Source organism: Protomyctophum bolini (assembly GCF_963924005.1).
Source record: "Protomyctophum bolini genome assembly, chromosome: 8".
Lineage (NCBI taxonomy): Eukaryota > Metazoa > Chordata > Actinopteri > Myctophiformes > Myctophidae > Protomyctophum > Protomyctophum bolini.
The window spans coordinates 14,271,228-14,286,017 of record NC_137869.1 but is presented as its reverse complement, the minus strand read 5'-3'; the positions used below and the strand labels follow the sequence as shown (position 1 = coordinate 14,286,017).

The 14,790-nt window shown below is 42.8% G+C and overlaps 1 protein-coding gene across 1 annotated transcript; it reads right to left on the bottom strand.

Annotated features, from left to right (window-relative positions):
* Positions 1–1,214: 1,214 nt before the first annotated feature.
* Positions 1,215–14,470, bottom strand: LOC308320623 (thyroglobulin-like). Its single transcript, XM_080771171.1, has 12 exons — positions 14,377–14,470; positions 12,934–13,058; positions 12,633–12,741; positions 11,349–11,461; positions 11,036–11,138; positions 10,487–10,599; positions 10,272–10,386; positions 9,584–9,708; positions 9,087–9,195; positions 2,287–2,414; positions 1,989–2,100; positions 1,215–1,296 (listed from the first exon to the last, which is right to left on the bottom strand). The coding sequence occupies exons 1-12, from the start codon at positions 14,438–14,440 to the stop codon at positions 1,289–1,291; spliced, it is 1,224 nt and encodes a 407-aa protein (XP_080627297.1). The 5' UTR covers positions 14,441–14,470; the 3' UTR covers positions 1,215–1,288.
* Positions 14,471–14,790: the final 320 nt, after the last annotated feature.

Below are 14,790 nucleotides of genomic sequence, written 5' to 3'. Positions count from 1 at the left end.
GAAATGTTCTATGAGCAGGCCCTGGCTGTAAACAAGTTCTTGAGCTTAGTCCAGTTACCCTGGGTAAACATGGTAACTTTGCTTACAGTATGTTATGTTACTTAAATAGCATATAGCATATTGACAGATGCTAGGATAGATTTCTCCTGTATTATAATTATGTTGTAGCATTTAATAGATTTCTTTGCACTCTATTTACTTGACCATTTACCCTGTCATCTATTGACAAAGGTTCTTACCTTGAAAGTCACGCTGAATAACTGCTATGACTAAATTGAGTTCTGTCAATTTAAATTATAAACATACTCTCAGAATGAAATTGACATTTAGGGTTGTGCAGTTACTTACTTACCTACGCCTGACACCCCTACCGGGGTATAGGCCGTCGACAAGGATCCTCCAGAGTTCTCGGTCACTGGCATTCGTCTCTATCTGCGACCAGGTGCATCCCAGCCTCTTGGTGTCTGCCTGGAGATCCCGCCGCCAGCTGTTTTTGGGCCGGCCTCTGTTTCTCTTTCCCTGAGGGTTCCAAGTCAGCGCCTGTCTGGTGGTGTTTGATACATGGTTTGCGCAGTGTGTGCCCGATCCATCTCCATCTTCTTTGTCCAATTTCTTCTGTTGCAGGGAGTTGTTTAGTTTTCATCCAGAGATCTTTGTTGCTTATTTTGTCCGGCCAGTGAATTCTCAGGATTCTCCTCAGACATTTGTTTATGAAGGTTTGCACTTTGCTTATTGTGGTCTTTGTAATTCTCCATGTCTCTGCCCCATAGAGCAGGACGGATTTAACATTGGAGTTGAATATTCTGATTTTAGTTTTTTTGTGCAGGGTTGTGCAGTGCACAATGCAAATCTGGTGGTAACTGTACAGCTCTTTTGGTGATTTTGAAAATGGATTATATAATTGTGTAAGAACTTTTTACTCCAATGGCTGTACTTCAATTGCACAGATTTTATCCATACATCACGCAAATCTGTATGCACTCTCTCTATAGTCATGTGTTCAATCTGTTCGATTTTTCATATATTACTCCTACACATTTTGTCCAAACGCTATTATGCTATGCCCCGAGGGGCTCTAGTTTTCATTATATTATATTATTATTAGTTTGTATTATATTACCTGCAAGCTCAAACCAAACAGAAGACATGTGCAGCGATACAGTAGCCTCTTTTAATGGCTGTGCTTGACAGATAATTAAACAAAAGAGCATTTTGTTTACTCTTGTCCTTTATTGGATAAGGTTAACTTTCCATTGTAATGTCTCTTTCTTCTATGATTTATCTCTTCTCATTGGTCTGTAAAATACAAGAGAGAGAGGGGGGGGGGGGGGGGGCAAAAGATTAATTTAAGCACGTAGGTGCATGGGTAGCTTTCTCATTTGTCAAACAGAAAAGTAATAAGTAAGCAGCCATGAGGGTATGCAGCCACCTCATGGGGGTATTTCATTTACCATGTACTTTCTTGAAAAGCTGCCTGTAGCTATGAAACAGAAATCCATAACAATGATGCAGAAAGGCTAATATCTAGTTATTCCTTTACCCTTGCAAATACGGTACTTACACTCTGGTGCTCTCATTGCTGCCTCCTCCCAACATCAGTTTACAGTTTTACAGAAATTCACTACATACATAAATAAATAATTTATAAAACAATCCCATAGTCATATTTTGCCAGCTGCACACACACACACACACACACACACACACACACACACACACACACACACATGCACACACACACACACACACACACACACACACACACACACACACACACACACACACACACAGGTTGTTGCTGGCTGCAATGCTATCCTATTGGCTGAGAGGTCGGCTAGAGGCAGAAAGTGTCTGGTTGCCTACACAGTATAGGGTTAGGGACGAGGCAGCCAATCAGAAAGATAGGTGACTACGGCGGCCAATGAAATGATAAGTTGCCACTACCATAAGTTGCCACTACCAACCTGATAGATTGTAAACATCCTCACCTGCAGGGTTGTTGCAGTCTTTAGGTGGTGTACGACCAGGTGATGTCCTGGTTCCTGCTTTCTCCTGTCCCAGGCTGTCCACACACCAACAATGTCCAGTGGAGCCGTGGCACTGCGATACACACAAAATAATATTAACAACAACAACTGTCCGTGTTCATTCAACTAGCTAGCAAAGTGAATCATAATTTTTACCTGTTGTTGTGTGTATGTGTGTGCATTTCTTCACCTTATGGTGATACTAATAGTATAATAAATCCTATCTATCGGTCTGCCTATCTATATACCATAGTTTTACCTGTTTAGGTGTGTATGATCCATTAGCATCACATTCAGGTATGAAGGCTCCAAGTACAGGGTGTTCTTCTGACGTCATGCTCGGAATGCTGTCTCTATGACGCTCACAGTGGGTCCCAGGACGTTCAACTGGACAGGAAACAATTAAAACAAGTTCATCAGAGCGGCCCATTGGCTTATGGTGCCGATACAGGGATTATTGTCTCCAAGTCCAGGCCGAAGGCATGGGGAGAGAGTATGTTTTGTACTCCGCCCGTCAGTGCCGGTTCCAGAAAATGTTGTACATTTGCCATGAAAATGCTTCAATCTGGTGCACTTTGAGATCAAAATTAAGAAGCTAGGTGGGGGCCACATGTGGCCAGTAGCCCTGCATGTAAGGGATAGGGCATACATGAAAAAAAATAAAAATCTTCTCCCTGTGACGAGGCCCCCTCAGTGGTTGAGGCCCTAGGCCTAGTTCGCCTATGCCTAGAACCGGCCCTGCCGCCCGTGTGTCCGTCCGTCCGTGTGTCCGTCTATCTGGCTATCTTATGCACACAGCTTTAGGACAATGGAAAGCGCCTCCTCAAACCACCCGTAAAACTGCTTAAACTGCAAAAACACTTGTAATGTACTAGAATTTTTTATCCCAGAGTTACTTCGCCACGCACTCCGCGGCAGAAGTGCCGTGTTTGCATGAATGAAACTTTATGTAATCGCGCCTGTGTGTGTGTGTGTGTGTGTGTGGGACACGTGTGTGTGTGTGGGGGGGTGGCTTACAGGCGTGTGTGTGCATGCAATGAGAAGCCAATTCGAACAGTCTAATTGTTTTACTTCGGCAAAAAACAACTATTGACAAACAACAATGTTGATGTAAGTAAGGGAATCACTGTGTCAGTGATATTTTAAATACAGACATTTAGAAGGAATAAGCAAAATCCAATTGCTCCCCTCGCGAGCAGAGTTGTTGTCTTGTTTTTGTCTTCTCCTGCGAGTCGAGAGCCGAGAGACGGAGAGAACAGAGCTGGTGACGTGTGAGCCAGGGCAGTGTTGCCAGGTTTGCGAATTGTAAGCGAGTTGTAGTGTATGTAGGTAGCGTGGTTTAAAGGCCTTGTTTCTGTTGGGGCAACCCCCTGTGGGGGGTGTGGGTGATTGGGGCGATAATGTTTGTATTAAACAAATGCATTGCCGGCGTGAGTGTGGAAGGGAGGCATTATTTTGGCAGTGCAAAGACTATTGTTTGGCAGCTGGTGGTCAGCGTTGGCGTCGGGCGCCATATAGCGTTGGAACACTGCGAAGGGTAAGTGTGTGACGTCACTGCCCGTGTGAGTGTGTGTGGGTGTAGTGTGTAAGATGGTGTTGTGGGTGTTGCAATAGCGACGTAGCTGTTGTGGCTTTGGGTTTCTTCTGGGTACAACGTATTGGGTACAGCTTTTGGGTACCACTTCTCCAATGTATAATCCTGCTACCCTAATAGACAGGGGTACATGAGCACCTGGCCGTTCATTCGTGCTCTATCTCCGACCAAGCCACACTTCCACCACACATCTCTCTATGCAAAATAAAACCTGCACACTCCCACAAAAGACATAGACTACATTGCATTCGCCAAAAATGTCTTCTTTACTGTTTAAATATTACTTTTCTGAAACACGCTATTCTTGCTCAACCTCAACAGCCTACGTCAGAATCGTCATGTTGGCGTCTACTACGCCAACTACGTTCACTTAATGGGGCCAGTCCTTCACAGTGACACACGCGTTACATCAACCACGCGACCGGGATGGTTTCTACCTCTCAATGTCGTGCCTACTCTACACTGCCATCCCAAGTCCCCTCCCCCTTTCACTGCTCCTGTGTGTGACCTGTGAACTACTCTCTGACTGCACTGTGGCTTGATTTATATGTGCGAGGTGGAAATGTAATGCACATAAATTAATTATAGGTCCAGCAAGCAAATCATGATTGTCTGTTTGTGCTCAATAGGTCACCATCACATTCCGATTTTAGGTGTTGTGTTTTTTATGACATTTATTTTGGCCAGTAGTTTCATATCTATCCTTTTCCCTTTCACCAACACAGACCATGCTAACGGTGTTAGCGCGTTAGCATCACACAGCTTACAGCGTCAGTGTTGCATGAATACTTTCAACCATGACAATGCCGACTACTTTTGCTACACACACTTCCCAAGGATTATGGAGATGTCTTTATTTATTTTTTAAGGTTGAGAAATGAAATAATTATGGTCGTTTCTAATCTCAGCATTTCACAAGAGAAAGACGTGGATGCCTTTCGCTGCTGTTGCCATGTCTCATAGAAACAAGTAAATAGGTCTATAAAAATAATCCCAAAACAAGCGCATATAACAGGGGTCTGTAACCTATTTTAAATGAAGTGCCATGTTTTCATTTTCTAGATAGTCAGTCAGCCACAAGCTCACATCACAACAATAATCCATGTAATAATCACAATAACAATACTAATAATAATAATCATAATAATAATAATAACAATAAACTTCTTTGTAAACTCACTCATTTACAAACAAGCTCACATCAGAACAATAATGCATGTAATAATAATAACAATAATAATAATAATCATTATAAGAAAAACAACAATAACAACACTAACAACAGTACAGTACAGTACAGTAAAGACGTACAGTAAAGTACAGTACAGAGGACAACATTACAGTACAGTGCAATACTAAGGAGTGCAGTACAGTATTATAATAATTTATAACCCATCCGTTACTACATGTGCAGGGCACACTACTGAGTTTAGACTTTTTATGCAGGGCCTGGGAAATAAGGCAGAATCTTTTGTTTGTGTAAAAAAAAAAGGGAATATCAACAAAACATATCTGTTTATTGTACACAATGCAATATTGAATGCAATGATATGGTGTGTCCTGTAAGCCCATGTGGGCTGGGCGCCTTTGGTGCATGACACAAAAATAAAGAAATCTATCTATCTATCTATTCAGGCCCATCCTGCTACCCTAATAGACAGGGGTACATAAGCACATGGCCGTTTATCCAACAGCTTTCTCCGACCAAACCACACTTTTACCAGACATCTCTATATGCTAAATAAATTCGCCACACTCCCAGAAAACATATAGACTACATTGCATTCGCCAAAAATGTCTTATTTACTGTTTAAATATTACTTTTCTCAAACACGCTATTCTTGCTCAACCTCTACAGCCTACGTCAGAATCGTCATTTTGGCGTCTACTACGCCAACTACGTTCACTTAATGGGGCCAGTCCTTCACAGTGACACACGCGTTAGATCAACCACGCGACCGGGATGGTTTCTACCCCTCAATGTCGTATTTGCTGCGCCCTTCTAATGCTGCGCCACGCCTACTCTATACTGCTCCATAGACAGCGACTCGAAGTCGAACAGCAGCAGCAGCTCGCCTCCGTCACAATTTAAAGCCCACAGCACTGCACAGCCCCACACCCAAATGAATCGAATTAATGAATAAGGCGCTTATATCGCTTTTGCTCAGTGGATGGGACATTTACATTAAAAGCTATCGGATGGACGCGTGGACAACGGCATGGTTGTGTGCACTCGGAGGGAAAGGTTCCATATAGCTTCCATGCTAGCTGCTTCAGACACAGGGGAGGGGAGTGAGATGGCCCGCCTCACGGGACTCCAGTGCGAAATAGCGCTTATGCAACAATTACCCTAAAAACAACACCACAACTCAATGTCATTGTGAATAAGAATTTCGAGCAAAAAAAATATTTTTGGAAGGACACTTTCAACCAGTATGAAGCTAAATGTGGAAGCCGTGTGTGTCACACCAAAACGGGTGACCTATATAATCCTGTCACGCCGTGCATTCTGTGCTTGCGTGCGCATTTCCCAAATCTCAGTCATTTATCCACACATCGCTCTCTGTGTGTGTGTGTGTGTGTGTGTGTGTGTGTGTGTGTGTGTGTGTGTGTCGCGTCGCCCTCCAGCTGCAATTGCGAGTGTGCGCTTTGGCAGACTTTTTATGCAGGGCGTGGGAAATAAGGCAGAATGTTTTGTTTGTGTAAAAACAAAAAAGGGAATATCAACAAAACATATCTGTTTATTGTACACAATGCAATATTCAATGCAATGATATGGTGTGTCCTGTAAGCCCAATTAGCCCATGTGGGCTGGGCGCCTTTGGTGCATGACACAAAAATAAAGAAATCTATCTATCTATCTATTCAGGCCCATTCAATTAATCTATCACTACATTAGTTGCCTGTTCAAAACTAAACTACACTTTATGAAATCATTGTTGCAGCCTACAATTTACAATTTACAATTTAGGCATTTAGCAGACGCTCTTAATCCAGAGCGACTTACATTAAGCAAGAACAAAAAAGCATGGGTATACATCACATAAAAACATTTATCATGAAACATGCGTAAGCTAAGAAAGTAACAGTGGAATATCTATAATGAAACTATACATATAAGCTATACATCTATACTACTATGCTATACATATGTACTATGACGTGCTATGACAATAGCACATACAATGCACTTATGCTGTCTACATAACATGCTATAAGACTGTATCAAATGCTATCTAAGTCTACAGAATTGCTATCTAAGGGGGTGGGGTAAGTGCTATGGGCCATGATGGAGTCTGAAAAGGTGGGTTTTCAGACTACGGCGGAAGATTGGGAGTGATGCTGCAGTTCTGACTGCAATGGGAAGTGCATTCCACAGTTTTGGAGCCAGAAGGGAGAAGAGTTTGGGACGTGTGGAGTGTTGTCCCGGCGTTTTTAGTGAGGGTACTTCCAGCTTCCCTGCGTTGGCTGATCTGAGTGAGCGGGAGGGTTTGTAGGGTTCGATCATACTTGCAAGATATGGGGGAGCCATACCTTTGGTTGCTTTGAATGCCAGCATCAGAGTTTTGTATTCTGTGCGGGCAGCGACCGGGAGCCAGTGGAGGGAACGGAGCAGGGGGGAGACATGTGAGAATTTTGGCTGGTTGAAGACCAAGCGAGCTGCGGCATTTTGGATCAGCTGGAGAGGTTTAAGTGCACAAAAGGACACTACACACATATATTCAGGCCCATTCAGAACACATTTCCCAAATCTCTGATTTATCCACACATCGCTCTGTGTGTGTGTGTGTGTGTGTGTGTGTGTGTGTGTGTGTGTGTGTGTGTGTGTGGGCGTGTGTGTGTGTCGCGTCGCCCTCCAGCTGCAATTGCGAGTGTGCGCTGTGTGCAGGGCACACTACTGAGTTTAAAAACACAGCTGAAACATGAAGTGGAGTCTGTCAACTCCTGCAATTTCCTTCTTCCCATATTGCGCTGCAACGACACTGGGATGAGCCCGCCGAAGGCGGGCGAAATTCTAGTAGATAGAATTGTTAGACCAACACGTTTCAACTTGTGGCCCTCATCAGAATGATGAAGGTGGGGTTGGTCGGTTGGATCTGGTTGTAGTTGATGCTCACTTTCGTTTCTTCTTATGTTCTGATTTGCTCAGGCTGAAACAAAGCTCTCACCTCACCTAAGCTCTGTCGTACCAGACCTTTTGCAGAGGGGCTGCAACCAAAGGCTACGGCTATTTTGGAGGAGTCATTGAAAGGGGACCCCTGGGTTCAGGTGTAGCAATGGACAATAGACTTGGATGTATTAGCCTTTCTGCATCATTGTTAAGGTTTTCTGTGTCATACAGCCACAGGCAGCTTTTCCAGAAAGTACATGGCATGTGAAATGCCAGTGAAAAGGCCAGTGAATAATAGAAGGTGCTTGAATAACCACACAGCATGCCACACTCTACACTCTCATACTACAGTAAGGTGCATAGTAAGGGGACAGACAAACATCCCTCATGGGAGTCATGGCTGTTGACAAATGATACATCTTTAGTTTTCTCTCTCTTTTTTGTCTTTTACAAACCAATGAGAAGAGATAAACCATGGAAAGTTAACCTGCCTTGAAGGCCAAGAGTGAACATAATCCTCCTTTGTTAAATTCTCTGACAAGCACATGAGCCATTAAAAGAGGCTACTGGAGTGTTGCACAGAACACTTAACAAGATAATGAAAAAAAAGTTTGATACAAGAGGCCACAGGAAGCTTTTCAAGATAGTAAATGGGGCATGCAATGCTAGCAATGACATCATGGGTGCATAATTGAAAGTGCCACTCTGCCATTCAACTAAAACATAATGTTTTGGGTTGGTTGAACAGCAACACTGGTTCCCCATTAAGGTCCAATCACCACAGGACATATTTGGTTTGTCGTAAATAGAATTTTACAACTCAAAGGAATTGTTTTTCTTTTGATGCAAAATTGTAAGCTGAAGATGCTTTTCCACAGCCGTGTTACAAATGATGTGTACAGTAAGTATTACATGAACCTAATGAGAGCTTGCATGTTATCCCTTTAAAGAAAAGCAAGACCTACGCTGTAAAGACTATCATTAGTTTGGGCGGAAGTTGCAGGATTTTAGCGGAAGTATTGCCCAAGGAAATGACGTTGATGCTTTACAAATCAGTGTTGTGATTGATCGGGAAAATATCGTATCCGGGGGAAATACATCTGACGGATGTTCCGGAGGATACATCCGCCGATAGCTTCTCTGCCTTACGTTGTGACCAGGCTTTTCTTTTCGCAGATAAGTAAGCCTGGGACCGAGGCTACCTGTCAGGTGAAAAGAAACGGCTTGAACTCCTCATGCATTGAATGAAGCATGAGGTCAGTCCGATGCTCTCCCCAAGTATGCATATGGAGAAACCTTTTTCAGAAAGTTATATCTTCCAAGATAAATATGTTCCCTATTTTCGCATTCTCACCTGCATTGTCACAGTCTATGATGGCGGTACCACCAGGTGGTGTCCTGGTTCCCAGTCTTTCTTTTCCTAGACTGTTCACACACCAGCAATGTCCAGTGGAGCCATGGCACTGCAATACACAACATAGAAACTAGATAGGGCATGTCCAGTTGAGTAAAAACCTCTACCAGGAAGCATGTCCCTATAATAAAACATGCACTGTAGTGTTGGATTACGCATACTAAATCACTGGTAGTAGATCCCATATTGTACAGTATGTGTGATTGGCTATATGGCCATGGAGGGGCAGTTCATCCAATTTTTTTTATAATTTAGTTCCTTGGCATGCTGGCAGTATGCACAAGAAATATGATATTCTTTGGTCAACTAGTTTGTGAGATTCGTTGCAGTTTAACAGTCAGACGGGTGAATACAATAATCTCTGCTTTTCTTCACCTGATGGTGATACAATATCTCCTCTGTCTATCGGTCTGCCTATCTATAAACCATAGTTTTACCTGTTTAGGTGTGTATGTTCCATTAGCATCACATTCAGGTATGAAGGCTCCAAGTAGAGGGTGACCTTCTGACGTCAAGCTCGGAATGCTGTCTCTATGACGCTCACAGTGGGTCTTATCATGCTCTGGTTCATTTGGACAGGAAATCATTAAACACATCATTCAGAGCCTAAGGACCTCTGGAGGCCAAGCAGTCGTTTACACTAGTCCGCCTCCCCGTGTCTAATTCCATTACAATTGGAATATCTATCTCTATTTTTTCAAAAATAAATAGAAATATACTGTGTAGCGAATATTAGAGCCTCCCCCCCCATAGGCAACATGCACCTTATTCCATTAAAATAGCTATATATATTTCTCTTGTTGTTGTTGTTGTTGTTGTTGTTGTTTTTTTTTCATTCTTCAAAGATAGATGCTGCTACTGTGTAGCTAATATTAGAGGCTATATCCCCCCAATGTTACAGCACAATAGGCAACAACATGCACAAATGCGCTCTGTGTATTAATTACAAAATGGTGATATCTGATTTTTATAAACACGAGCGTCGTGTTGTTTTCCTTCCATTAATTCATATTCTTCTCTGGTGTTGCCCGTGCATGTTTTTTGACGTGTGCGGAGTCTGCGGTGTGTGTGTGTGACTGTGTTGTGTGTGTGTGTGTGTGTGTGTAGGTATTAATTCCACCTCACCTGCTTTTTCACAGTCTTTTGCTTCTAGTTGTGGCATACTAGGTGGTCTCCTGGTTCCCAATCTCTCCTTTCCTAGACTGTTCACACACCAGCAATGACCAGTGGAGCCATGGCACTGCAATACCCAATAGAGAAATTGTATAATACTATTACATACGTCTCTGTCTGTCTGTCTGTCTGTCTGTCTGTCTGTTTATTCTAATCCATAGTTTTACCTGTCGAGGTGTGTACTCTCCTTTAGCATCACATTGAGGATTGAAGGATCCAGGCATAACTGGAGTATTGTCTCTATGATGCTCACAGAGGGTCTTAAGACGCTCTGGTTCAACTGGAGAGGATTAACAAGCATGTTAACTCTACAGCAGGGCATTCTCTTTAATAAATAATATAACTGATTGGTTAATATTAAGGTATGAAAGAGGCATTTCATGTGCAAAGCACTTTATTGAGAAGCTGCCAGTGGCTGCTTGTATCAAACTATGGAGAGTTAATTCTTGAAAGATGTTAATAAAACTTAAATTTCCTTCTTAAAAACACTACAGGACCCTATCACTCCTAAATGCAGAGATGTTTTTCTATAAAGTCTTGGCTTTGTACCTTCAAGGGTATCTCTTTCCCTCCTGAATTTATAGAACATTTTAAGAAAGACTCACTCCTTCTAGTTATGGCTTTTTCAAGACAACGTTGCCAGTTTATGCTAGGAAATATAGTTTAGGTAAATGTCAGGTAATTATGCAGCTGAGGGCTAAAAACTACATTCTCACCTATTTGACAGCCTGTGCGTGGTGTACCAGGTCCTGTCCTGGTTCCCAATAACTCCTTCCCTAGACCACTCACACACCAGCAATGTCCAGTGGAGCCATGGCACTGCAATACACAACATTGAAATACTATGATATAATATAACATATCCATCCATCCATCTCTAAATCATAGCTGTCTTCGCCAGGCAGAAGGTGTGGCAAAGACTATGTTTTGCACCTTGTCTGTCTGTGTGTCCGCCTGTGTGTCTGCCAAGTGAAAACATATACTCTGCCTTCTATAGCGCCACCAGGAGGCAGATTCTTGTAGTTTTACCTGTAGAGGTTTGTACTCTCCATTAGCATCACATTGAGGTACAAAGGAGCCAGGCATAACTGGTGTATTGTCTCTATGATGCTGACAATGGGTCTTCGCAGTCACTAGATCATCTGGAGAGGAATGGATTAACAAGAGAATAGAATTGATTAGTAATGATTCACTTACAATTCCCATATTCAGTTATAAACGAGCCATTTCATGTGCAATGTACAATGTACTAATTGGACCATAACAACCTATGTTTATTTGTATAGACTATAACACATTTCAACAACAAGTCAATTCAATGTGCTTTTATACAAAACATAATGCAAAAGAATCCCACTATAAAAGCACATCCACTACTTTAGTAGTGCACAAGCTCTAACCTTTGTAGATTACTGCCATTACCGTCGCCAGTTCTGGCAGTCAGGCTGCTGTGCCATCCTGTTCCGTTTACAGTCCTGCTCTTACTTACTTACTTACTTACCCCTACTGCCCAACAAGCGATCTCCAGGCATCTCTGTCTTGAGCTGTTCTCTCCAGTTGGTTCCAGGTCATCTTCATGGTCTTGATGTCTGCCTCCAGGTCTCTGCGCCAGGTGTTTCTTAGGCGTTTCCGCTTGTCCTGTGGGTTCCATGTTAGGTCTTATGATGGTACTTTCGTAGGGTGTGACATATCCATCTCCATCTGTGTTTCCTTATTTCTTCTTCTGCCGGAAGCTGGTTTTTTCTCTGCCAGAGTTCATTGTTACTTATGCTGTCTGGCCATCGGATGTGGAGGATCTTCCGCAGGCAGCTGTTAATGAAGACCTGCACTTTCTTGATGGTGGCAGCTGTAGTTCTCCTTGTTTCTGCTCCTTATAGGAGGACCGCTTTGATGTGCATGGTGTTGAAGAACCTAACTTTGGTGTTGGGAGTCATGCAGCTCTTTGGAATTGGATGAATAATGCACAGGCTTTACGGATTCGAGATTTATGTGATTGCATTGGTGTTGGCTGTGTTGGTCTTGCGGATAGGGCCATATGTATTTTTCCATTTCCCTATAGACAACATTAAGTTCAACCATTCCCCCAAAATTGCTCTTTTTGTATAATGTTTATGTTTTGTCCATATTGAATAAACATTAATGTATATTTTGCCAACATTAGCTTTGATTTGATCCCAACGGCATTGTGATTTTCAAAAGTTTTAATATCTACAAAAATTTAGGTCTGGCTATGCTGCATCCACCCAAAGTCTACATCATCTTACCTAAGTAGCCTATATAAATCTCCTCAAGATATTAAAGAAACATTCTCACCTGCAGGGTTGTTGCAGTCTTTAGGTGGTGTACCAGGTGATGTCCTGGTTCCTGCTTTCTCCTGTCCCAAACTGTCCACACACCAACAATGTCCAGTGGAGCCGTGGCACTGCGATACACACACCAAATAACATGAACACATTGTATAACTCCATAGAGCACAGGACTTCGATAGAGATTTCACCGTCTGTCTGCTCCACTGTAGTGGTGACATAATTCAGCCCTGCGGTCGCTTCTCGCCTTTAAGGCGTCTTACTTACTGGTATTTTATACTAGCTAGCAAAATGAACCAGACTTTTACCTGTTGACGTGCGTATGTTCCTTCAGCATCACATTGAGGTATGAAGGCTCCAATACGATGACCTTCTGGAGTGCTGGTCGGAATGCTGTTTCTATGACGCTCACAGTGGGTCTTAGGACGTTCAACTGGACAGGAAACAATTAAAAGACTTTGATCAGAGTCCATTGGCTTATAGAGCATATACAAAGGTTATTACTAATGTACAGTATATTTTCAGCTAAACATATTGTTCAATAAATCACTGTGGTAGGGTTGCAGTCCCTAGGCGCTGTTTCCTCACAGTTAGAAGGTCCAGGGTTTGATTCCCACTGGAGAAGCTGTGGGCATGTTCTCTCCTCTGTGTCATCAGCGCACATACCCTAGGTGGGGTTGGCGAAAGGGCCTTTCTGTGTGGAGTTTGCATGTTCTCCCTGTGTCCCTTGGCCTATGAATAAACAAGCAGTAATCTATGGTCTCTCTATCCAGGCGCTATGTGCTACCATGGACACTCCCCGGCCCCTGTCGGGTGATAAGAGGAGGCCTGCTCATTGAAGGAAGCATGAGCTCAGTTCGGGCTGGGCTCTCCCCAGGTTGGCACCCAGGATTACAGCATAGGTTATGCACCGCTCCAAAACATCTGCCTTAGTTGACACCAGCAGTAGTCACATGCATCCACGCTCCCACAATCTTAATCAATCGCCCTGACGATCTGCTGTGGAGCGAATCAAAACGCGTTTCGCTAAATATCAGGCTTGTATTTTGTTTTAATAATATTAATTTGCTGTTCATATCAGGGACATTTTCCCATTGTATTTTGAAAATAAATATGCCACGTTTTAGGCTCAATTGGATCACTGTGCATTGCCTCATAACTGGACTTTAAGAAAAACTGAACAATAGAATTGCACAACAAGCACAAGGTCTCATTCTCTGCTGAGTTTAAAACATTAAATGTCTCACTCTTCTTTAGAATTATCTCACATTTTGAGACAAAGATTGACAGAATTCAGACCACCATAACCACAACTGCTATACAACAACAAAATGCTTTTGAACAATGTTGGAATTGTTTTTAATTGATGCAGGCGCGGCATCGGAGAACATTATGCCAACACAGTGCAGTATTACACACATTCTAGAGTTCACTTAATTACATACTGTAAAGTCACATATACACTGTATACAAGCCTTTCAGAGCCTATAAGAGTCTCTGGAGCATACAAGAGTTATTCCAAATGCATGTCTCTGGGTTTGTCCGATCGACTACCTTGTCTACCTATCCCAAACCCTCACCCTAACCATAACCGCGAGCACGGGGCAGCACACCTAAACCTAACCCCCAACGCTATCCCGAGTCGGACCAATGCTCCTTCGAACCAATGATATGTCTGACCAAAGTATGCTCCCATGTCTCTGATGTGAACTTTCTCCAGGTATAATGTGGTCTGTTAAAAGCCTACCTACCTTGTGCCAGGCTCAGGTACATGCAGGCAAGCAGCAGTAAGAAGAACATAAGTCGGAACTTCATGGCTAGTGGTTAGTTGGTGCTGCTTTCTGATCAACTACGTACAGAAAAAACAAACCCTCTCCACTTTTATAGAGTAAGGTACTGTAGTGTACACTCAGAACAAACACTTGCCTCCCACAGTGAGCAGCTGTTTCAACTCATTAACAGTGGGGTTCAAAGATTGTTTGATGTTAGGCAACTGAACTTTCGGTGAATTAAATGAAAACGAACAGAACTAAAACTAAACAAAATGCAAGCCAAGCCAACAAACCAAGGTTAAGAAAACACAGCCGACAAATCAAGGGCACTTCAGGGCGCTAACCCTTAGGCCACCGCCAACGTGATGATAAAGTGTGGCATGGTGGTTTAAG

Excerpts from the sequence above, each read along its gene's own strand:
- LOC308320623 (XM_080771171.1), bottom strand. The coding sequence starts at position 14,440 with ATGAAGTTCCGACTTATGTTCTTCTTACTGCTGCTTGCCTGCATGTAC. Across the intron at positions 11,139-11,348 it reads GAGAGTACAAACCTCTACAG|TGCCATGGCTCCACTGGACA; the intron begins GTAAAACTACAA and ends TGTGTATTGCAG. Across the intron at positions 10,600-11,035 it reads ACGCACAGGCTGTCAAATAG|TTGAACCAGAGCGTCTTAAG; the intron begins GTGAGAATGTAG and ends AATCCTCTCCAG.